The sequence below is a fragment of the Arachis duranensis genome, chromosome 4 (assembly GCF_000817695.3).
Source record: "Arachis duranensis cultivar V14167 chromosome 4, aradu.V14167.gnm2.J7QH, whole genome shotgun sequence".
Lineage (NCBI taxonomy): Eukaryota > Viridiplantae > Streptophyta > Magnoliopsida > Fabales > Fabaceae > Arachis > Arachis duranensis.
This window is the reverse complement of record NC_029775.3, coordinates 107,904,867-107,929,015: the sequence shown is the minus strand read 5'-3', so window position 1 is coordinate 107,929,015 and position 24,149 is coordinate 107,904,867. Positions and strand designations below refer to the sequence as shown.

The 24,149-nt window shown below is 33.4% G+C and overlaps 4 protein-coding genes across 5 annotated transcripts in view; 3 read left to right on the top strand and 1 right to left on the bottom strand.

The window, feature by feature from the left end:
* LOC107485674 (DEAD-box ATP-dependent RNA helicase 8) overlaps positions 1-155 on the top strand; it is a gene marked incomplete in the record, with an annotated part of 5,510 nt that extends 5,355 nt beyond the window's left edge. The window contains 1 exon segment of the mRNA XM_016106203.3: positions 1-155.
* A 5,045-nt stretch (positions 156-5,200) lies between these two features.
* LOC107485659 (transcription factor MYB17-like) lies at positions 5,201-8,478 on the top strand. The gene is given in 4 exon segments (XM_052261039.1): positions 5,201-5,642; positions 6,788-6,917; positions 7,708-7,968; positions 7,970-8,478. Coding segments are annotated over 4 exon segments (828 nt in total). The 5' UTR covers positions 5,201-5,506; the 3' UTR covers positions 8,271-8,478.
* Positions 8,479-9,080: 602 nt separating this feature from the next.
* Positions 9,081-11,034, bottom strand: LOC107485646 (remorin-like). Its single transcript, XM_016106182.3, has 5 exons — positions 10,890-11,034; positions 10,508-10,549; positions 10,053-10,140; positions 9,845-9,926; positions 9,081-9,278 (listed from the first exon to the last, which is right to left on the bottom strand). The coding sequence occupies exons 1-5, from the start codon at positions 11,032-11,034 to the stop codon at positions 9,081-9,083; spliced, it is 555 nt and encodes a 184-aa protein (XP_015961668.1).
* Positions 11,035-13,225: 2,191 nt separating this feature from the next.
* LOC107485675 (DEAD-box ATP-dependent RNA helicase 50) lies at positions 13,226-19,252 on the top strand. 2 transcript variants are annotated; one of them, XM_021140891.2, is made up of 9 exons: positions 13,226-13,338; positions 14,487-14,710; positions 14,928-15,262; positions 16,376-16,570; positions 16,961-17,148; positions 17,654-17,867; positions 18,217-18,348; positions 18,451-18,626; positions 18,711-19,252. In XM_021140891.2, the coding sequence occupies exons 2-9, from the start codon at positions 14,536-14,538 to the stop codon at positions 18,940-18,942; spliced, it is 1,647 nt and encodes a 548-aa protein (XP_020996550.1). In that variant the 5' UTR covers positions 13,226-13,338; positions 14,487-14,535; the 3' UTR covers positions 18,943-19,252. The 2 variants fall into 2 exon arrangements, with proteins under 2 accessions (XP_020996550.1, XP_052116806.1); XM_052260846.1 differs by having other exon boundaries at positions 13,247-13,734.
* The last annotated feature ends 4,897 nt before the right edge of the window (positions 19,253-24,149 follow it).

The following is a 24,149-nucleotide window of genomic DNA, read 5'->3' as shown; positions in this document are numbered from 1 at the left end:
GTTCTTAGTGGTGGTTGATATTTCAACATAGTATGTTACATTGAAACATTGTTTGTTTCATGGTGATCCTGGTTTGTTTTGATTGCATTCATGGTGATGAATGCAAAGTTGTAGCAGCATTTTGTATCCAAGGTTATGCTATTTTAATTTTTCAATGTGGTTTACTTCACAATTAGTATTGCACAAGATAAGGTGCACATTTTGCATCTCCTTGTGGAAATTGTGAAGTTGCAAAATTCAATTTCATGGGTTATAAAATGGTTATTAGTTTCACGTGACATGCAATAGAAAACGATCATATCGGAATGTTGTAAACTTGTAATTGTTTGTATAATGAATTAGTCTTAGTACAAACAATGTGAAGTTTAGCAACGAAGATGGATGCTCATGTTTTTAACTAATGAATCTGATGTTACAAACATTAGCACAAAGGATAAGCGTGTGTTTATTTTTCTTATTTATATGGCATGATTTATTGAACCAAGTCAACCAACACAAAGGGAGAGGACAAAAGATTTTTTTTTTGGGTCAGTACCTGGTGCCAAACAAGGCCCAGATAAAATCACATAACCAATGCCCCGAACCGAACTGAACTTGATGGTTCAACATTTAACCTTAAGTTCTACCTTTGACAGAATCTGGCTGAGAAAATTAGAAACGAAAATGTTAGTTGAATATAAAAGAATGGTTTTTAAATTAATTATGATATATATTTGTATATAAATATATTATTTATCTAATTTTTAATGTGTATTTTATATTTTAATTTGTATTTTTGTATGAATAATTAATTTTTTATTTATACTTAAGTATGATTGAACTAAAGATAAAGATGTAAAAATGACGGTCTTCTCGTACTCATCTAAGAAGTTGTGTGTTCGAGCCTTCCTATCTTTTGGTAAAAAAAAAAGTGTAAGTTATTTATATAAATTTATTTTGTAAAGATAATCACTAAAATGTCTTATCTATACATAATATATTAATTTATTTAATTAAATATGTTAGATTATTTAATAAATTTTAATTAATGTATTTATATGAAAATATTTTTATAAATAATAATTATTTTTTTAACAGTTCAGTTAATTTCAAGAATTTTTGCTAGTAGGTATTATTTAAGAATACATACGTGAGTTTTTTTATAAACAAACTAATTATACATTAATATTTTTAAAAAATAAAAAATCTTACATTTTCTATAAATAAGAAAATAAAAAATTGTAACAAAGACACTGCAGATGAGATTTTGTGTAGTAAAGATAAACTTTGAAAACGGCATGACTTCAATTTGCCGTTGAAGAAGTGTTTGACTGCATTTATTATTGGCCACCTTTTTGTTGTGTGTTGGTTTATATTTGACCATCAGTTAGAATTTCCTTCTCCATCCAATTACCTAGTCAACACTCAACAGTGGCCGAGTGGCTATTCTTTAATTAGTTGTACAAGATTAAAAAGACTGAGTTATGAATATTAAAAAGTTTTAGAAGTAAAATAAAATGCGTTTGCTCTTGGGGAGTTCCTGATTGAAAATGAAAAATAAATGTCTTATTAGACACTTGTTAAAAGGACTATTTTGTTTGGAAATTGTAACACATGCAAAATGTTTCAGGTTTAATTATTTTTAAAACTTTTTTATAGTTTTACTTAATTTTTAATTTATTTTTTATAAATTAATTATTTGTAATTAAATTTTCATAGTGTCAAAGATGTAAACTAAATAAAACCTAATTAAAAAATTAAGGAAAATATCCGACTAATGTCTTATGTAGTTCTCCTCACATTATGTGAATCTGTAATAATGTGATGCCATAGGGTTTATTCTAAGACCCTTCATTGGTTAATATCATAGACATAGGATCCTGTTTTGAATTGAAATTTCTACCAAGAAAATCATACGAAGAATTTTAGGTAGTTTTAGTTGTTGATCTTCATTATAAAAATATATATAATATGTATTAATTAAAATGATTAAAATACTGATATTCTAAAAATATTAAAAAAAATTTCAAAATTATATCCCAAAATCATTCTAACAAAACCCATTTCTGTTAGAGTTATTTTAAAATAATTGTTAGATATCTATTAAAATTATTTATCAAAATTAATTATTAATATAAAATATATATTAAAATATAAATTACACATTAAAAATAAATTAAATTATATATATTTATATACAAATATATAATAATTAATTTAATATATAAATAATATTTTTTATTTTTAAGATATTAGAAAAGATTTGTACATGTGATAAAAATTTGGAATATATTTTATAAAAATATGAATTTTCGTTTTTTATACCATATGTACGAAAGAAATTTTATAACCAACTTCTCAATTCATCTAAATATATAAATGAATCAAGTTTTTTAATAAAAATGTTAGTAAAGTATATAAAATAAGAACAATGCTTTGTGTATATTAAAAATNATAATAATTAATTTAATGACTTATTTTTTATATGTCTTTTTAATCAAATGAATATTTAATAAATTAAATACTCAATCAATAAAAATTGGTTTAAAATAAGGGTTGATTTTTTTGTTATGGAAATAAAAGTAGTGATATATTTTAACATTATAATTTTTTGTGTTTTTTAAAATTGTGGAAAGTACATAATTAGAAGGTCCGATTTTTATACATTTATAAATCAGATAGTCCAATTTATATACTTCTAAAAATCGAACAATTTAATTTCTATACCTCTAATAAATCGGATAGTCTGATTTCTACTTTTCTAATTAAACAGTTTACAATTAAGAATAACACTCTAACAATCTACTCCAATATTAAAAATAAAAAATTTTAAAATAAGCATTACTGTAAGATGTAATAATCCAAAAAAGCTAGTGTGTCCGTACCTGCATGAAAATAAATGCACGTTACATTAAATGCTGATGTCCTTCTCCTGTAACTGTGTGAGTGTGTTGGATGTTTAATCCCAACACTGACTTTTCTGATAGAGAATCCGCCATTAATGCATTCATTTTCTTCTCACTTCTCTAAGCCATTAATGCTGTCACCATCATCATCTGCATTCTCTCTCTCATCCCTCTTCTGTGCAAACTGAAAAACCAAAATTTGCATTGCAACATTAAAAGCTTAATTGCTTTTTCATTCATTGTTTGTGCAACTTCTCTCAATGACAATCATGATGCAACTTCTCAATGTTAACAGCACTCACATTTATTGCTTGCTCCTATCCTGCAATACATATCTTCATCTTTATCTCCTTTCATTAAAATCACAATTGCTTGCGGTATCGTCTGCAAATTATTGCTTGTAATAAATTCTATGCTCATTTAATACACATATTAAATCATTTTTTATACATATTTTATTTTAAGAATTTAGCTAATATAATTTTTTTTAATGTATTTGTTATTTATTTTTTAAAGTAAAAAATTTAACAATTTCTACTAACCATAACCTTAGCATATATTCTAAATATAATTAATTTATCGTATAATTTTTATTTTATAGAAACATTATAGTTTTATAAATATTTGCTAACACTTTAGTGCATGTTCCAAAATATAATTTTTGTCCAAACTTTAACTATGAATTGAATAGTTGAAAATATGATTTATTTTTCTATGTTGAAGATAAGAGTCTTGCAATCATATATTTTAAGAACATATTTTAAATGGGAAAAGTTTACGCCAGTAATTTTATTAAATTCTGGACAGTATATAACCAATAAAAAAATAAGTCATTAAATAAAATCTCACACCAATCTCACATAATTAAAATTATCATTAATGACTACTTAATGACTACAAATCACAAAAGTTACTGACTCTCTAGCACTCTTCTATTTTAAAAATATTATAGAAAAATATTAATTTATTTTATTTTTCTAATACTTTAGTTTCTAATACTTTAGTTGTCGTTTTCATCGGATTTAGTTTTGTTTTTCTGAAATGGGAAATTATGGTATGCTTGAGAAGTATTTAGATGGATTTTTTTTCATAAACTAATAAAAAAATTTATCGCATACTCATAAATCACTTAAATAGATAATTTTTAACCAAATTAAATTTGTCTAGTAGTTAGTTTATTAGTCTGCTTAAGTAAGCGTAGGGATTCGAATCTCACATACAGCAACCCATTGGCGATTGACAAACCCTTAAATAGAGCTCAGTATTGTGACGGATTAGTTTTTAACCTGTTAGATTAGAGGATACCGTGAGAAACCATAAAAAAAAATAGATAATTTTTTTCATCTATTTATAAAGTAATTCGTTAAATAAAATTATATAATATATATCATAACAAAAATCTGTATGTAACTCTATAAATAAATAAAATACAATCCATATAAGTATTTCATAAATTCTAAAGTGTATATCAATAATAGAGTATACTATTGTAATAAATGTTGATATATTTGTCGCTTTATGAATAAATAAATTATAATATACTAGAATATTTATGAGCATATATAATAATTCTTTTACTTCAAATCTTATTTCATCCTATATAACAAGTGTTGAGTACAACTCGGCAGTTAGAGACTTATAATTGGGAACAACAAGAATATGAGTTAACTCGCCATATGATACAAAATTGATTCATCCAATTTTTTTTAATAGTGTTATTTGCAAATAAAATTTTACATCCACATCTAAGTAGCTGCCACCAATTTTTTTTTTCTTTTTAATAGTGTTATTGGCAAATATAAATTGTCAATAAACTTTTGACTAAAAAATTTAACATGAAAAAACTAATAAGTGTATATGCTTTAAAATGGTTCTGCTTGTGTAACTGACATATATACGAAAACATGCAATTTGTTGGGCCAAAAAATTCTTTTACGTAAAAAACGAAAAACACGAGTCAACAATAACAAAATTAAGAAGTTTGTTCGTTCCAACAAAATTGTTTTTCTCTATAAAAGATTCTCACTATATTAACTATTTTGACTTACTTTTCTATAAAACATCATTTTTTCATCCATTTAAAAGATGAATTTAATTTTAATATATTGACAGTATAAAATATTTTATACGAAATTAATAAAAATAATAATTATTTTTTATAATACACATATAAAATTATTTTATACTGACAGTATATTAAAATTAAATTCTTAAAAAATATCAACTGTAAATTTTTAATCTAAAATTTTATACACATCAACAAAATCTGTCACCAGCCAAAATAATATTTGAAGTGAGTTAGAAAATTTGATTTGTAATTTTCTATATATGTTTGAAATTTACTAGCATGGTTGATTCCTATATTTATTGCTATGGAGCCAGGTTGAGAGTTTCTGATAGTCCTTACACACAAGTCCATATATTCAATAATAATGTCACCTCAAATCCCCTCAGAAAAAGATATCACACTTCACACTCACTTTTTCAACATCCAAACTAGTCCTTCCCCTATTTATGCTCTACTTCCTTAGACCCTTCAACTCCCCTCTCTCTCTCTCTTTTCAGCATGAATTCAATTCAATTCTGTAAAGGTGATTAATACACAAAAGTGTAATTAAAGAATGGGAAGGAAGCCTTGCTGTGAGAAGAAGGGTTTGAAGAAAGGTCCATGGACTGCTGAAGAAGATGAAATCCTTTCTAACTATATCAAAAACAATGGTGGCCATGGTAGCTGGCGTTCTCTTCCTAAGATCACAGGTTTACTTAACTTTATATACATTTTCTATCATCCTTCAATTTATTTATTTGCTCTGCATATTCTGTTCTGGCTCTCATTGTTAGTTACTATAAACTTTGATTTTATTAGTAGTTTTTTCAAAAGGGTAAAACTGTATTTTTAAACATGTTTATCAATGATTTTGAGAATGTATATGATGTATCTTGAATGACCCTTTTTTTTTTAATAATAAACATGGTGCATTTATCTTTTAACTTCACTTTGAAATGGGGTTAGTTTAATAATGCTTGTTTTTTACAAATATTTGCCCTGGTCTTTTTGGATGTTTTATCTATTCTGTCAACTATGTTGTGATTTTGTGGCATGTTTTGTTTTTCAAACACAAATATAAAGATAATAAATATAAAATTTCATTTAGTTATAAAGATAATTTTGTATATTTTTATCTCTGTCTTCCTCTATTCTTTTTTCTCCATTTTATATATATTTTTCGTAGTGACAGAATCTAAAATTTAACCTTAGATTTGTATTGACCACAACGAATTAAAGGGAATGAGAAAGTTCCATTTTTTTTTTTTATGAAGTAACTCTGCCACAGTAACAGATCAAGTACTAGCTTAACCAATAGAAAACAAGTTGAAGCTTATTACTCCTTTTTCATGTTCTTAAAAAGTTAAAAGGCATGATTGAATATAAAAGGGAAGACAAAAATGTACTGAAAATTAGTTCCCAAATTAATTATTAATTTATAATGTATTTATATATAAATAATCTGTTTAACTTATTTTTAATATGTATTTTATATTTTTAATAAATTTATATAGATGACTGATTTAGTAATTAATTTTTGGTGTATACGCACTATAAACCGAAGAAAGATTTTTTGAAATGTGAAGTATAAGACAAACTCACATTTAGGGCTGTACTTGGAGCTTGATATGGATCATGTTTGCATTACCATTTTTAATCTTTAATGTTTGTATATCCTTACCAAAACTTCAGCTTTTTAACCTACTTTCTTCAAAACATTTTTTCTTTGCTTCTAACTATGTTGAAAGAAGAAGGAAAAAAAAAAAGACACTTGATTATTTATTACTATATTCTTTTTTCTTTTAATCAAATTTGATACACATGAGCTTCTTGTTTTTGTTTCCATGGATTTCAGGACTCCTTCGTTGTGGTAAAAGTTGCAGACTTAGGTGGACAAATTATCTTAGACCTGACATTAAAAGGGGTCCCTTTACTTCTGAGGAAGAAAAACTTGTTATACAACTTCATGGCATCCTAGGAAACAGGTAATTAAGTAATTAATAAACTTTTTTTTTATTTGTGGTGGTTATATTTATATATTTGGATAAAACATTAATATAAATTTATAAGTATTTTATAGGAATTGATATTATTACTTCTATTTTGATATTACTTTTTTTTGTACAAATTTATACAAACATATAATGAAAAAAAAAATCATGTATAGAGTGATATTATGAAAAAATAAAAGTGACAATATTATCACCCGTATTTCATTTGTGCTTATTATTAACCTTTTTCCCCGAAAAAATTTCTTAACTTCAATACTATTTCATTGTTAGTAAAATTGTAAAGAAAATTTATCCCAATAATTGACCAGGTAATATGAAGAGTGACATTATTTAAGCAATTTGTTAAGACTTAAGACAGAATAAAAAAGAGCACCGAACTTTCAAAAAAAAATGTGAAATTTTAGAAGTGTAATTGTGTAAACCTTACTTAATACCTTTCATAAAGAAAAGAGTCCACAAACTTTTAAGGAATTTAATTTTGATACACTGTCCTTATAAAGTAGTAGTTTTACGCATGAATTTAATTAAATACTGCTACATCAGTAAAAATAACTAGCTTTTATATTTGTAAATGGTCATCCAAAAAAGAACAAATGTAATTGTGTTGTAAAACGCTTTACACAGAGCATTCAAATTAATTATACTGCATAATACATTATGGCAAAGTCTTGATTGGTGAACCTTAAACTAATAACAATGTATTAAAAGTTTAAAATTTGTTAGTAACAAGAAATTTTCAACAAACTTGCCCAATTTTTTTCAGGTGGGCTGCTATTGCTTCTCAGTTACCAGGAAGAACAGATAATGAGATAAAGAATTTATGGAACACACACTTGAAGAAGCGGCTCAAGAACATGGGAATCGATCCGAAAACACACGAGCCGGTTGCCTCGCCACATTACCCCCTCGACAAGGCACACTCCTCGTCGATTTCCACGCGCCATATGGCTCAGTGGGAGAGTGCAAGGCTTGAAGCAGAGGCAAGGCTCTCAACAGAATCATCAAAATTTAACAAGAATAATCCTTCTTCGCTCGGCGAAGGCAAAAGTACTAATTTCTAACAAATGTGAATCAATTTATAATGTGACTGCAGAATTGGCCTTAAACCAGTTAGGTACCTCAAACAATGGAATAGGAGGGAATCATGTGAAGGAGGAGTTAGTGTTATGTGCTGAAGAAGAAGGTATGGTTCTTCATGGTTCTGATTCTTCATGCTCTAATGAATTGGAAGATTCATCTGACACTGCATTGCAGCTATTGTTAGATTTCCCCATAAACAATGACATGAGCTTCTTAGAGGGGAACTCTTTTGATTGCAACATTTAGTAGTTATGTTATGTTATGTATGATATTGTGTAATATTAATGTAGGTTTTGGTTTGGTATTTTGTAACACACTGGTATTTATTTTCTAAGATATTGAGGAATTATGTGAGAAATTTGATCTTAAATTCAAGCATTGTTCTCTTTGGATATGCTTATAAGATTGTTCTCTTTAATCACATACAATTTTGTAGAAATGAATATAAATATTGCTTCCCAAATCTTCATAGTATTTTTTTTCATATTATAATACTCACTCACACTACATATTTACACACATAAGACAAAAAATTATGTTAAAGTTTTATTATAATTGGTAAGACAAAAAATGTCTAATTAGACAAGACATTTAGTTGGTGTGCTTAACATGCAAATTAAGAAAAAGAATATGAAACTTATGCATACAATTTAGCCTGTAAGTTTTATACATAGTTCAAGTTGGTATAACTTATTGAAATTTTCAAATTCATGAAAATTTCACCCATTTTCTAAGTTTTTTTTAGAGCTACATTCTCTGTTCACTTTCCATTAAAATCTGAGTAGTTTAATGGGGATGCAATAGCAACAAAGAGAACTTAGAAAAAATAGAAACACAAACAATTACTTGATAAAAAATTAGATTATTCTTATAGTAATAAATCATCAAAGAACATTTCATATTTTTGAATGTTCTACAAAACTTGGTGATTTATCTTTTTCCTAGTGCATTCTCTTCCACACAGAGAACGACCTAGACAAAATTTTCTAATACAAATTACTATTAACTTTCTTGACATCAAAGTCAGAAAATTAAACTAAAAGATAGCTAAATAATTTAGAAGCACCCCATGGTAGGTTTCTTTGGGGTGGTTCCGGTCGCGCGGTGCTTCGCGGCCATGTCCTCAATCTTAAGGACATTTTCGCCGCGCTTGGCTTCAATCACTGCCCTCTTCTCCTCTGCTTCTTGGTGAACCATGGCTGCCTTGTTCTTCATCTTTTCCGCATAGGCGGCTTTCTTTTTCTCAAGCTTTTCCTTTATGAACAAGAAAGTAGTGTTTAGAAATGTGTCTAAAACTTTTAATCTCACTTTTTTTAACCTAATTTCTAACATCATGATGCTCCAAGAAATTTTTTTATTACATGCATCATAATGAATAGAGACATTTTTTTATTACATGCATCATAATGAATAGAGAATACATAGTATTATATGCCTCATGATGCACCATACTTCAGTTTCTTATCACGCAAGAAAACATAAACATCACCATTTCCTTACCTTTTCTCAAATATTTCTTTCATAAATATAAATAGTGGTTTCTTTAATCAAAATCAATTTAGAAAAATTGTATAATTAAGTATTTTTTTAAATTTATTCAAGTAAAATAGTCTTAGTAGTGATAAAGAATGCCTTTTATTCTTTGAATTTTATGCGAGCTGGATTGTTGCATGTATAGGGCGGGATTTGAATCTCTCACACTTACTTAAGTAGACGAGCAAACTGACCACTCGACTAACTAAATTGGTTTATTTCTATCCAAATATAATGATTCATTTTCTAGCAACGAAAAAAGAGCCGAAAAACAATTTAATTCTAACCTCAAATTTTTTGAGCTCAAGAAAAAGGGCTGCCTTCTTTTTGTCTTCCCAAGCAACAACGGCGGCATGATGCTTCTCAGCCCTGTTAACAAGATCCAATAATAATGTCTTTAAAATTTAGCTTCAAGAATTTGGAGCATAAAAGAAAATTTGCAAAAAATTCGTAATATCTTTTTTTATATTATTTTTTTATTTATTTTTCACTAACTTGTTGCCAATTTTGGTTTTTTCACTTTCTTCCCATGCCTTCACATAAGCCAATTTTTTCTCCTTTGTCACTTCTGCCAAAGCTACATCTGTAAAAGTCAAAATAACCAATTAATTTTTTTCAAGTACTTATGAATCCAATACAAAAAATAAAAATAAAAAATATGTTATTATTCAATTAAATCCTTTTGTTTATATCTAAATGTGTGCACAAATGCACAATTTTATCAAGAATATTTAATATTCGGATAGCCATTAATTTTGTTTATTTTAAAAAAATTGCTATTTCAAAAACTAAAACTAGTTTAATAAATAACAACTGGAGATAAATTATCCAAATTGCCATTTTAAATTTGTTAATATTTAACATCTAAAGACAAATTAGATAACTCTTCCATATGTTGTTAGTTTCAAATTACTTTTAGTTGTCAAAATAATAAAAACATTAACACTTACCCCTATCAAGGGATCCCCTTGACTCAAGCTTTTTAGGAGGGGCTGAAAGAAAAAAGAAATCATGGTAAACAAACTGATATGAAAGGAAATTACAAAAGTATAGATATCAAAGAAGCACAACTAAAATATAAAAAGATTAAATCAAATCAACAAATTTATATTATGCTCAAACATAAATATATCTAAGCAAATGAAATAATTAAATTCCAAAACTTGATTCTTTATAAGGATTAAAGTGTATTAGATAATATTTAGTTAGGATGATGCTTTTACACCAAGAATCCTTTCACAATAGGGAACGAAAAATTGAAAATTCATGTCTATTTTTTTAGTTAGGAAAAGTCTTCATGAAGGTATATCATGAATCATATGGCAAACTCACTTTGAGGCTGAGGCACAACAACAAGAGCTTTAGAATCATCAGAAGCTGTGGCATTGTTCAATGGCACTTCAGCAACAACCGGAGGCAAAGCCGGAGCCGAAACCAGAGCTGATTCGGCTTCCACCTTCACTTGTTGCTCTGCCATTGCTCTTGGAAAAAATTTGGATGAAATAACACCAAATTCACAAGAACAATGGCAGAGAGAGCAAGAAAGAGTGATTGATATTGGAGATGGAAACACTATTGAGTTTATATAGCATTGCAACTTCTTAATAATAGCTCCAAGAAAAATGGTAGGCCCCTCATTCATGACCATGTAATCCGTGGAGAATGCAATGATTTACTTAGGAACATGCAAGAATTTTTCATGGTTGATATTGGATGTGGTTCGAAATCTATTGTATTCCTCTAAATTAATTTGGTCACTGGAAATTTAAATTGGAAGATTTTGAAAATCATATGTTTAGACATTAGATACTATATGAGAGATTTCAAGTTAATGTATAAATTTGTGTGAATATTGAAATTGTTGGATGGATGGACATACGAACTTTTTATTTTTAATATGTAATAGTATTTTTTTAAAATGTGGATTATTGGGATGTTAATTTTAAATGTGTAACCGTTTAATTAGAGAAATTGGACTATTACATAACACTCTAATTAATGACTACAAAATTTTTGCGATGACAAATATTTTTGGTATTTATTTTAGGAAAAGTATAGGTAACCAATAAGATTTTTGAACAATGTGTAAACAATGTGAATTAATAGGGTTAAAAGAGTAAATTTGATTAATAGCATTAAATTAAAGTGTAGTGTATTTTCATTTGATTGGTGGTTGTTTATGTTGTTCAAAATTTTTATTGTTCCCCTAGCACTCTTATGATAATAAATTTATATGTACTGATATAATAAAAATGTGGATAAATTAAAACATAACACATGAATTATATTATTCACGTAAGTATTTATTTATTTTTAATATATTATTTCATTATTTTTATTAAAATATCTCTACAATTTAATTAAAAAGACTTAAATTTCTTTATTTATGTGTTTGACAAAAATAAACCTATTAAATTTATCAAATTTCAAATAATTTAAAAAACAAATTTAAATTTGTTCTCCAAGACAAAACAAAACAAAAATCTAGAAAAGAAAAAATCAAAAAAATAAATCTATTGTTCATCTGGAAAGAAAAAACCAGTTCTTGATCAGTGACTCTTCCGTCTCTTTTCATTCATTCTCTGACTATCCCCACTTCCTCCATTCTAGAAAGGCCCCGCCTCCCTTTTCTCCTGGTACATGTTAGCATGCTTTAGCCTTGCTCATTCCATTACTAATTGGAATGTCTTCAAACGGGACATGATTTTAATCACTTTTTTTTTCCCTTTGGTTCAATCTCTTTATTTTGTTTCTTTGTTCTTGTCAATGTCTGTTATTGGGATTAGTCTTTTTTGGGTTCATATTTTAATAAGTATTTATGTGCTTAGAAGGGGAATTGACTCTCTGGTTGGTGGACTAGCCTGGCTTTCTGGATTAATTAATTAATTAATTAACAATCTTCATTCACTCCGAAACAGCAAGTGATGTCTCGGTTTCTTGTATTGTTCTGTACTAGACACTTCTGTGAGTTATTTTGGGTTCAAGGCTTGATGTTTTGATGTTATGGTGGGAAACGTGGCTATACTATGATGATAAATGCTGGATTTGCAATTTACCTTGGTAAATACTTTAGTTACATAATCTGCAATGGCCTCTTAGACTTTTTCTTTCACTGAAATTTCACCATGGTAATAATCAGGCCTGAAAGATTTATATATACCTGGTTTGAGGGATTATGTCAACAAGTTTCATCCTTTAGGCCCTGTATCAAAAGCTCCTTCATTCTAATTCATTGTTCACTGAAATGTTTGATTGAGAATTAATAACTATAACATGAATATATAGAGAAACCCAGTCAATGTTAATTCATTGTTTTTGATATTATTGCTATTGGTCTTTTTCGGTTATGGAAGGTGTTGATGGGAAGGAGTTACATAGCCATCTACACAACATAAGACCATATTAATATAATTATACTTTCAAATTTACTTACTAATGAAGGATTATACTCTCTCTACCACTTATAACTACAAAGAGGAAAGGAACAAAGGATATATATTAAGCAATGAATATTCATAAAAATATAATTAAGCAAGTATATTAAAGTTATTGTCATTTTGGATACTCATCAATTCCATCACTGTTTATACAGAAATATAAAATTAGTAGAAGCATGAGTAGCCCAACCGGCCCATACCCATTGCCGATACAGAAAACCCGAGTATATATATTAGATGCATGAGAAGCCCAACCCGTTGCCGAGACAGAAACTCTACACACTTTCTTATCTGCCTCCTCCCTCAAAACCGTGACTCCTCAGCGACGCACGCTTCTCTGTTCTGTTTTCTTACCAGCCTCAATTCTCTCGCAGTCGCAGTCACTACCTCTTCTTTCGCAGTCACGCCCTCGCAGTCACGCCCTATTCGCCGCTGGGAAGGAGCTGTTGCCGCCGACGAGGACAGACCGTGGGTGCCGTTGCCGCTTGTGGAAGGTCTGTATCTCGGCCCCCATCGCATCGTTCCTCTTCTCCTCGCCGTCGCCCGAAAGTCTTACGTCCAGCTCGTCGCCTCGCATTCACGGTGGCGAAGGGTTGCTTGGTCGTCATCCCTTCGAGATCTCTCTCTTTCTCTCAGTCCGAGTTCGGTCGTTTCTGTCGCGAAGGTCTGCTCTCTGTCCGAGGCTCTGAGCTAACTTCCCTTCCTCGTTGCCTTCACTTCCAATTCCTCCCTCGCCACCGGTAGGCACTGCCGCTTCAATTTATTTTTTTCTGTTTTGTATTTTTGCTAATAAAACTGATTCTGAGTTGCCGGGTTTATGGATTCGGAGTTGCTGATTTTGTGGAATAATGGTTGAATTGAATGATTTGGTTGAATATTTTTTGCTGAGTAAATATTGTTGATGGCTAATTTTTCTTAGCTGTATGTTGAAGATGGAAGAATCATAAAGTTCTCAATTTCAATTTCTAAGATTCTGAGTTGAGATTGTGTACTAGATTATGAGTTGAGATTGTGTTGTTACTTGGGGTTGTTGCTTATGTGATTCTGAATTTAGTTTCGATGCTGAGTTTGGATTCTTTGCTTAGTTTTTTGGTTTTTGGATTCTGAGATGTTGATACTTGATTAGAAAGCCTTTGTTGAAATTTTTTGTGATTCTGAATTATTTGTTGCTGATGGTTTGAGTTTTTGTGTAAGTTTATGTTTTCCATTGTTGCTGATTACTTGATTACTAGAAGTTATTGATGAAATTTTTTATTCTAAATTTTGTTGCTGATGTGATGAGTATTGTTGCTGTTTACTTGATTAGAACTTAGAAGTTAATTAAAAAATTTTATTTTGTGAATTTTTAATGATAAAATATGAATAAGTTATGGTGTGAAATTGTAAAATTTTGAATTTTATTAGTTTAGAAATAATTGAATTTATATATTTGAAATTGTATATTGAATTTTTAATAATTTTATTGTATATTTAATTAAATCGATTCAACCAGGGTTTGATCCAGGTGGAACCATTGAACCAGTCACTTGACCGGTTTTTCAATGACCGGTTCTGTTCTTGCAACCTTGGTTCCCAGTTCCAATTGCAATTCCAGACCGTGGTGGTGGGACTGGCCATCACTCTCTCAAAGGCCGTCACTGATTTCTCCTTGGCGCACTACTCCCTCCATCACCACCACAGCCACCGTCTTCTCCTCCTCTCAGCAACAAGACATCGGTCTCTCTCTCTCTCTCTCTCTCTCTCTCTCTCTCTCTCATGCCTTCATTCAAACATGTGGTTGGGATGACATTTTCGCTAACATATATTTGTTATTATGGTTGGACAGCGGCAGGCATCCTCTCTCTCTCTCTCTCTCATACATTCATACAAACTGGTTGGGATGACATTTTTGCTAACATATATGTTATTTGTTATTATGGTTGGACAATGGCAGGCATCATAACAAGCATTGATTCGTCCTCATCCTCAATAAGCCCGAGTTTCGAAAGACTGAAAACTCAGAAAGTCAAAGCTCTCGTCCACAGTTCTAAGCAGCACAGAAACAGAAGCACTGACGATGGTCGACCACGTGATTCATCGCCAAAGCCAAACCCTCGTTCAAGAGGAGGATGGGGGGATGCTGGAGGATCCTTCCGTTCTCTTCATTCTCAGGAGCTCGCTCCCGACACCAGCTTCTTCAGTGTCAAGTCCTTCAGGGAACTAGGCTGCGCTGACTACCTCATCCAATCACTCCAAAAGCTCTCTTTCCCGCGCCCTTCCAATGTACAGGTACTTCTTTCATTGTTGGAGTGTGGCTCTTCATTTATTAGTGTTATGTGAATCATAGTTACATAGAAATCTGGCATGGGAACGGTATTCAGTACGCGTTATGCAATATATAAATATTTTATGTGAAAAATACACACATGTTCAATTACGCAGATGAAATAGTATGTGGTACGCATGAATTGTTATGCAATAGATTATCGAGTTAATACTCAAAGTGGTTCATGAACTTGCAGTCGAGCCTCAATGTCATTCCTGAATTAAAATTGCCCCAAATTTGTTCTTGAACTTAACAACGGTCGTCCCCGAGATACCTTTTGGTGACGGAATAATGACGTGGTGGAGGCCATGCTAAAAGTTATGCTGCACTGGTAAAATGTCGCCATTTTATTTTTGGCTCCCAAATATAACATAAACGACATCCTTTAGGGTATTTTGATGTTAAAACCCCCTCATAATATCCGTCCCCGAGGAAGCGAGATTGTGGCACTCCAGTCAGCCATCTTGGTCTCACTCATTGGGATCAGAGACAGAAAGCGGGCTGATCCATGTAGCTCAATAAATGCTTTACTCCAATGAACAGACGAACCAAATCCTTCGGTGTAGCTATTTCCTTTTCTCTCAAAAGGTCAGCTAGCTTAGCTTCTCCTAAATTTGGATTTGGATTAAGGAACCTAGACATTCTTGCCAGTCATAACAACTAGAACGGGTTAGCCTTTGTTTGCCCCGAGTTTTAACTCCAACATGTTAAAACCCCTCAAAATACCCTAAACAATGTCGTTTATGTTCTATTTGGGCGCAAAAAATAAAACGATGATGTTTTACCAGTCCAACGCGGCTTCTAGTGTGGCCTCCGTCCAACCACATTATCATTTTGTCATCGGAAAGTATTTCAGGGGCGACCGTTGTTAACTTCAGGGACAAATTTAGGGCAATTTTAAGTTCAGGGACGACATTGAGGCTCGACTGCAAGTTCAGGGACCACTTTGAGTATTAATTCTAGATTATCTAATTAGTGAATTCATGTAACTATGATATAAATTGTAAACTGTGTGATTGCTTTTTAGTTATTATGCTGTGGCTGATTTCTATACTCTATAATTTGATTTCGTGTAGGCCATGGCATTTGCACCTGTTATTGCTGGAAAGACTTGTATTATAGCTGACCAAAGTGGTTCTGGAAAGACTTTAGCATATCTTGCACCAATAATTCAGCGTCTTAGGCAAGAAGAACTAGAAGGACACAGTAAATCCTCTCCTCAAGCTCCTAGAGTTGTCATACTAGCACCAACAGCTGAATTAGCTTCCCAGGTTGTTTTGCTTCTCCTATTGAACCCCGTTAAAACAAATATTCACTTTCAAGTCATTGGACCACTTATAACATTATTGTTTAGAATCATGTTGGTTATTCAAGGATTTGTCTTAAGCTTTTAGTTATTTTTTGGGTAATTTCAAAATATGAGGTTACAAAAATTCCAATTATAGTTTCTACTTGGGATTCAAAGTATGTCTCATTATTTCACATGATAGTATTTACTTTTTAGCATTTGAAATTCAAGCCCTAAAATCGTAATACTCGGGGATTACGAGTATGCAGGGCCATGCCAATCATCTGACTGCACAAACACAAGTTAGAAAAAGATGTGCAGTTTCATCATTTGGAGAGTGGTATAACTTTTGTTTGTCAAAAATTGCTTGCAGGTCTTAGATAATTGTCGATCACTGTCTAGATCTGGGGTTCCATTTAAATCTATGGTTGTCACAGGTGGCTTTCGACAAAGAACTCAACTGGAAACTTTACAACAGGGTGTTGATGTATTAATAGCTACACCTGGCCGTTTTTTGTTCCTTATGAAGGAGGGCTTCTTGCAGTTAACAAATCTAAGATGGTAAAAGCTGATCTTGTTTGGATTGAATTATTAATTAGCGTTGGTAATGTCAATATTCTGCTATGTTGGTTTTATCGTTGAACTAACAATGATGCCATTATTAATGCCATAATTATTAACGCACGGTTGGAGTTAGCTTAATCTGCCATCAACATGCATAAAGCATCCAATATGTGGAATTTACATTCTGTTGGTGTTGAAACTTGAACAATGTTTGATATCTGGAATAGATGTTAGCCACTGCAGATATATAACCATTGGGATAACAAACTTTTCTATTTCAACACTTAAATTTTTTGTTTCCAATACATTGAGTACTTCAAAACCTTAAAAATTTCCATTATCATCTTCTTAACAAACACCATCCTTAGAATATCTTTTAGTGAAGTCCCTAATAACGTACTAGATTTCTATGCCCGTTAGTTCCACTCTGAATATTTGTAGAATTAATGATATTTTGTTTTCCAATTGTATAATTTGGCCTAACTATAATAATTTGTTGCAGTGTTGTTTTGGATGAGGTAGATATTCTCTTTGGTGATGAGGATTTCGAAGTGGCTCTTCAAAGCTTGATCAATTCCTCACCCATAACTACACAATACTTATTTGTGACTGCAACTCTACCAAGAGATGTTTACAGCAAACTGGTTGAAATTTTCCCCGATTGTGAAATGATCATGGGACCTAGTATGCACCGAATAAGCCCACGCCTTGAAGAGGTACATTCCAGTTGAGAAAACTGGAATCAGTATTCCTGTATGAGTTGAGCATGAGAAACCATTGCTGGACTGTGACTTGTTCTTCAGCTTTATTTACTTTGTTCTGTGATATAGGATATGACACTGCAGCTTCAAAAATATAAAATTGGTTTCTTTATATTCTAGAAATGCTGGTTCATTTTGGTGTCAAAGCCATGTAACATGTAACGCCCTTTATAAATCATATTATAAACTTATAATGCAAGTGATTTCCAATATAAACATAATTGATAATTGAATCTTGTACCATTTTAAAGAATCATAAAATTCACGGTAAATGACCATGCTGATTATTTTCTCATTTGTTCAGATCATAGTAGATTGCAGTGGAGAAGATGGGCAAGAAAAAACTACTGATACAGCATTTCTGAACAAGAAATCTGCTCTTCTGCAGCTTGCAGAGGAACGCCCTGTTCCAAGAACTATTGTGTTTTGCAACAAAGTATTTCAATTCCTATTTATACAATATTGAATGTTTGTTGCGCTTATCTTTTTCTTTTTATTTGTTTTATTTGGTTTATAATTATCTGGAAATAATTTGCAGATTGAAACATGCAGAAAAGTTGAGAATGCATTAAAGCGTATAGATAGAAAGGGAGCAGTTATACAAGTTCTACCTTTCCATGCTGCCATGACACAAGAATCAAGGCTTGCAAGTATGAAGGAGTTTGCACGTTCACCGTCAAAACAAGTGTCCCAGTTTATGGTTTGCACGGACCGGTATTCATCTATTTTAAACAAAGTCTTGCATTTAGAGTTGTTTATTCTGATAATGAAATAAGTAAGGAGGGTTGTTGAGTGCAGAGCATCAAGGGGAATAGACTTTTGGGGAGTGGAGCACGTGATACTGTTCGACTTCCCGAGGGATCCAAGCGAATATGTGAGGCGTGTCGGAAGAACGGCGAGAGGTGCCAAGGGTGTGGGGAAGGCATTCATATTCGTGGTAGGCAAGCAAGTATCGCTTGCACGCAAAATCATGGAAAGAAATAGGAAGGGTCACCCCTTACATGATGTCCCTTCTGCTGTTACCTTCTAGTTTTCACCTCGCTGATGGTTTGCAATGCATGAACTCATTTTGTGTATGAATGAAGAAAATTTCACGTTTGTTAGTTATGGTGATGTGCAAAATCCAAAGGAACTACTAATTTATTCTCTTCTCCTATTATCTTATACTAGTATAAAGCCCGGGTTACGCCAGGTTGTGTACATTATCTATTTTATTGTATTTATTATATAGTTTATTTATAAAAAAATTAATATATATTTATAATCTAATGTATATATATCAACTATGTTGTAGTGAATATATATTCATTGATTAGAGTAAAATATTGTTTCATTCTCTATTTTTGATAGTTGAAATAAACTTCTTTATTTCATATTGGTGGATTTTACTTATATGTGAAAAAACTATTATATATGTGTATTTTAAAAAAATTGTAATACTATGATATTGTTATACATAAAAAAACATTAAATAATTTATACAAATAGTTTTTATTGTAATTGCACAGACAATGATTATTAACTATGTGATATTCAATTATATATTTAGGTTCGAATTTAACTAATTTATTTTATGACAAGTGTACTATTAAGTAATCCTTAATCAAATAACAAATATAAAAATTATATTAATTGAATCATAATATTTATTATTTTTGTAATGGGAAAAATAATGGTTATCATTACATCACCAACTTTTTATCATAATGCTACTTTTAATTATTTTAAGTATCAAATTACATCATCAATTCTCTATCACAATGCTACTTTTAAATACTTTAAGTATAAAATTACTATAATCTTTTTTCTCTTATCTAATATGCGACTGCAAAGAACAACCAAGTTTCTAGCTGAATACACACATTAGTTACATTGTCCAGCAACGAATATATGCAATTTCAAATTCGGACTCTTTTGTTTTCATGTGGTGTGAAGTATTCCCTTTCATACAATCCCTAAGTGCGGCTTGTTTGATGTGACAAAACTCATGGATAGCTATACTTAATTTATTTTATTATATTTATGTATAATTTGTTTATAAAAAGTATTAATGTATATTTATTAAAAAGATTAATTTACTTAGTATATAGATAAATTAAGTGATTAATTTCTTTTGTTATATTAATGTTTAGTGTTTGTTTGGACGTTATTATTTTGATAAAAAAAAAGATATTTTTTTAAAGAAAAAAGATTATTTTTTTATTTTTTATCGTGTTTAACAAATTTTTAGTAGTAAAAGTGTTCATACCCTGGCCCAATGATAAAGGCCCAGGTCCAATTAAAAGGCCTAATCTGAAGGATTAAGCCTAGCTAAGTACCGACCTCCACGTAAGAAGTCGGTATCAACCACGACTTGGTCTGAAGAAGTCGGATGTGAGGTTAGCTGGCAGATAAGTGCTCATTCAAATGAGTAACCGCCCCTAAAATCTCTCTAACCGCTTCATAAAGCCATATCTTAACCTCCCCAAGATAATGGGGACGGTTAACACCCTAAAGATACGGCACTACTCCAACGGTGGTCATTGGCGATACGGCACTACACCAACGGTGGTTATTGGCCCATCTCTATAAATACACTGACACTCCCTCAGGTATCTCTAAGTCCAATACTCTCTAGACCTGCTCACACTCTTGCTAACTTAGGCATCGGAGTGTCTTTGCAGATACCACCCCCCATTCACTCGCGAGCACAAGTCGGACGGAGCCTCCCGAGTTGCAGATTCATCCGGAGCCCTCCTCCTTCATACACTTGGGCCACCAAACGCCATCCATCCTATTAATCTCCGGTTACCCACCGTAACATTGGCGCCGTTGCTGGGGACCCGCGAGATCATCCATTAATGGCGGACAGATCCCACGAAGAAGGACATGTGGAAACAGATTCTGAACAAGAGAATCTAGACAGCGGTAATGACAATGAAGACCTGGCCCTACACCAGGAAGATAACAACCAACACAGAGAGGGTACCTCCGGAGTGAAGAATCCGAAGGTAAATTCCTCAGATGGGCGTGAATCGGAAAAAGACGGACCATCCCACGTAGCTGAATTAATGGGATTAGTCCATAGCCGCCTGGAACAATTGGAGCAAGAGCGGGAAAATCAGAAGGAAACTGAAAGGTACCTCAAAGAGGAGATGGAACGGCGAAAAGAGTTAGAAAGAAAACTCTTACAGCTAGAATCCTCCCTCAAGAACTCCCACGACGAACAAGAAGACCACCTCTCGGGCGGAGAAGATCCTTTCAGCGAGGACATAATGAGGGCAAAGGTTCCGAAGAACTTTAAAAGCCCTGATATGGACCTCTATGACGGAACCACGGATCCAAAGCATCATCTAAGCAACTTCAAAAGTCGGATGTATCTGGTCAGAGAGTCTTTACGAGCCTATATGGAAAGGTTCAATAAGGCATGTTTGGAGATCCAAGACCTGCCCACAGAGGCAGTCATAATGGGGTTAGTCAATGGACTCAGAGAAGTTCCCTTCTCACAGTCCATATCTAAAAGGCACCCCGTTTCTCTAAGTGATGTACAAGAGAGGGCCGAGAAGTACATCAACATGGAAGAGAATGCAAAATTAAGAGACCTGAGTTGGCGACCCGGACCCGCTTCCTCATCTAAGGAAAGGGAAAGGGAAGGCAAGAAGAAGGAAGAACTCGGTCTTGAAAGGCCCAGGAAATATCACTCTTATACTCCTCTAAAAACCTCTATAGTGGATGTATACAGAGAGATTTGCCACACTGAAAGGCTGCCACCCCCTAGACCTATTAAAAATAAAAAAGGGGGAAGCCGCGGCGATTATTGCGAGTACCATAAGATATATGGTCACTCCACTAACGACTGCTACGACCTTAAGAATGTGATAGAAAAGCTGGCTAGAGAAGGTCGGCTTGACAGATATCTCATGGAGAGGTCGGACACCCATGGAAAAAGAAAGCGGGATGATATGGATAGGAGAGATCCTCCACCGCAGACCCCTGAGAGACACATCCACATGATCTCAGGAGGATTTGCGGGAGGAGGAGTCACTAAATCTTCTCGCAAAAGACATCTCAAAAGAGTATACCAGGTCGGAGATGAGTCACCCGACCTCCCCACTATCTCGTTCACAAAAGAAGATGGGCAAGGGATAATCCCCGGGCACGATGATCCCGTGGTGATAACTATGATCCTAGCCAATGCCCATCTCCACAGAACCCTAGTAGACCAAGGAAGCTCGGCGGACATCCTTTTCAAGCCCGCCTTCGACAAGCTAGGGTTAGATGAAAAAGAGTTGAGAGCTTACCCCGACACCCTATATGGGTTAGGGGATATGCCAATAAAACCACTGGGATTTTTACCCCTTCACACCACTTTTGGAAGAGGGGAAAAATCAAGGACTCTGAGCATAGACTTCATAGTCATTGATGAAGGGTCAGCCTACAATGCCTTGATCGGCAGGACTACCCTTAATCGCCTTGGAGCAGTGGTATCAACTCCCCACCTTTGCATGAAATTCCCGACCCCAGGAGGAATAGCAACGGTGAGGGGAGATCAAAAATTGGCAAGGAAGTGCTATAACGAAAGCCTAAATCTGAGAAGAAAGGGCAAAGAAGTCCACACCATAGAGCTAGGCGGCACAAGGACCAGAGAAGAGCTGCGACCCCAACCGGGAGGAAAAACCGAGGAGATACAAGTCGGTGAGGAGGAAGGAAAAAACACTTACATAGGAGCCAACCTAGGGGAAACCCTAAAACAAAGGTTGGGTGAACTCCTAAAAAACAAGGGCTGGCTGAACTCCTTAGTGCTAATTCCGACCTCTTCGCATGGAAGGCTTCCGACATGCCCGGGATTGATCCCGAGCTCATGTCCCACAGGCTCTCGGTTTACCCAGGGTCCCGACCTGTACAACAAAGAAGACGCAAGTTCGGTCCGGAACGAGCCCTAATAGTAGAAGAGCAAGTACAGGCGCTCCTGGAAGCCGGCTTTATTAGAGAGGTCAAATACCCAACGTGGCTAGCCAATGTAGTGCTAGTCAAAAAACAGAATGGCAAAGGGAGAATGTGCGTCGACTATATCGACTTGAATAAGGCATGTCCTAAGGACCCTTATCCCCTACCGAGTATTGATACCCTGGTGGACTCCAGCTCGGGGTACCAATACTTATCATTCATGGACGTCTACTCGGGATATAACCAAATCCCAATGTATGAACCCGACCAGGAGAAAACATCATTCATCACACCTAAAGCCAACTATTGCTACGTGGTCATGCCATTCGGACTAAAGAATGCAGGAGCCACGTATCAAAGGCTGATGAATAAGGTGTTTTCCCCCCATCTAGGGAGCCTAATGGAAGTATACGTCGACGACATGTTAGTAAAAACCAAGCAAGAAGTCGACCTCTTATCCGACCTCTCACAAGTCTTCAACACTATAAGGGAAGTCGACCTCTTAACCGACCTCTCACAAGTCTTCAACACTATAAGGTTGCATGGGATGAGACTAAATCCCGCAAAATGCGCCTTCGCGGTGGAAGCAGGAAAATTTCTAGGATTCATGCTAACACAAAGAGGGATCGAGGCCAATCCCGACAAATGCAGAGCCATCCTAGAAATGAAAAGCCCGACTTGTTTGAGAGAGGTTCAACAGCTCAATGGCCGACTTGCAGCCCTCTCCAGGTTTTTGGCAGGATCGGCACTAAAATTCCTTCCGCTATTTTCCTTATTAAGGAAGGGATGCCAATTCGAATGGACTCCGGAATGCGAGGAGGCGTTCCAAGAGTTCAAAAAGTTCTTAAGCCAACCTCCTATCTTAACCCGACCAATACCGAGAAAAGACCTCGTCCTATACTTATCCGTGGCAAACAGGGCTGTCTCATCAGCCCTGATAAGAGAAGATGAGGATGGGCAACACCCGGTCTACTTCATCAGTAAGGTCCTACAAGGCCCTGAACTAAGGTACCACAAACTAGAAAAGTTTGCCTACTCCTTAGTGATAGCCTCACGAAGGCTACGACCTTACTTTCAGGCTCACACAATAAGAGTCCGTACGAACCAACCCATGAAGCAAATCCTCCAAAAGACGGATGTTGCAGGGAGAATGGTTCAATGGGCAATAGAACTCTCCGAGTTCGACCTGAGATATGAAACTCGGACAGCAATTAAAGCCCAATGCCTCGCCGACTTCGTTGCAGAATATGCAGGAGAACAAGAGGAAAAGCCGACTACATGGGAACTCTATGTAGACGGATCCTCCAACAA

Bases quoted from the DNA above. Each gene is read 5' to 3' on its own strand.
- LOC107485646 (XM_016106182.3), bottom strand. From the start codon at position 11,034: ATGGCAGAGCAACAAGTGAAGGTGGAAGCCGAATCAGCTCTGGTTTCG. The intron at 10,550-10,889 runs GTGAGTTTGCCA...TTTTTCTTTCAG, and splicing joins TGTTGTGCCTCAGCCTCAAA to CCCCTCCTAAAAAGCTTGAG. The intron at 9,279-9,844 runs GTTAGAATTAAA...TTGTTCATAAAG, and splicing joins TTGAGCTCAAAAAATTTGAG to GAAAAGCTTGAGAAAAAGAA.
- LOC107485675 (XM_021140891.2), top strand. From the start codon at position 14,536: ATGACCGGTTCTGTTCTTGCAACCTTGGTTCCCAGTTCCAATTGCAAT. The intron at 15,263-16,375 runs GTACTTCTTTCA...GATTTCGTGTAG, and splicing joins CGCGCCCTTCCAATGTACAG to GCCATGGCATTTGCACCTGT. The intron at 17,149-17,653 runs GTAAAAGCTGAT...AATTTGTTGCAG, and splicing joins CAGTTAACAAATCTAAGATG to TGTTGTTTTGGATGAGGTAG.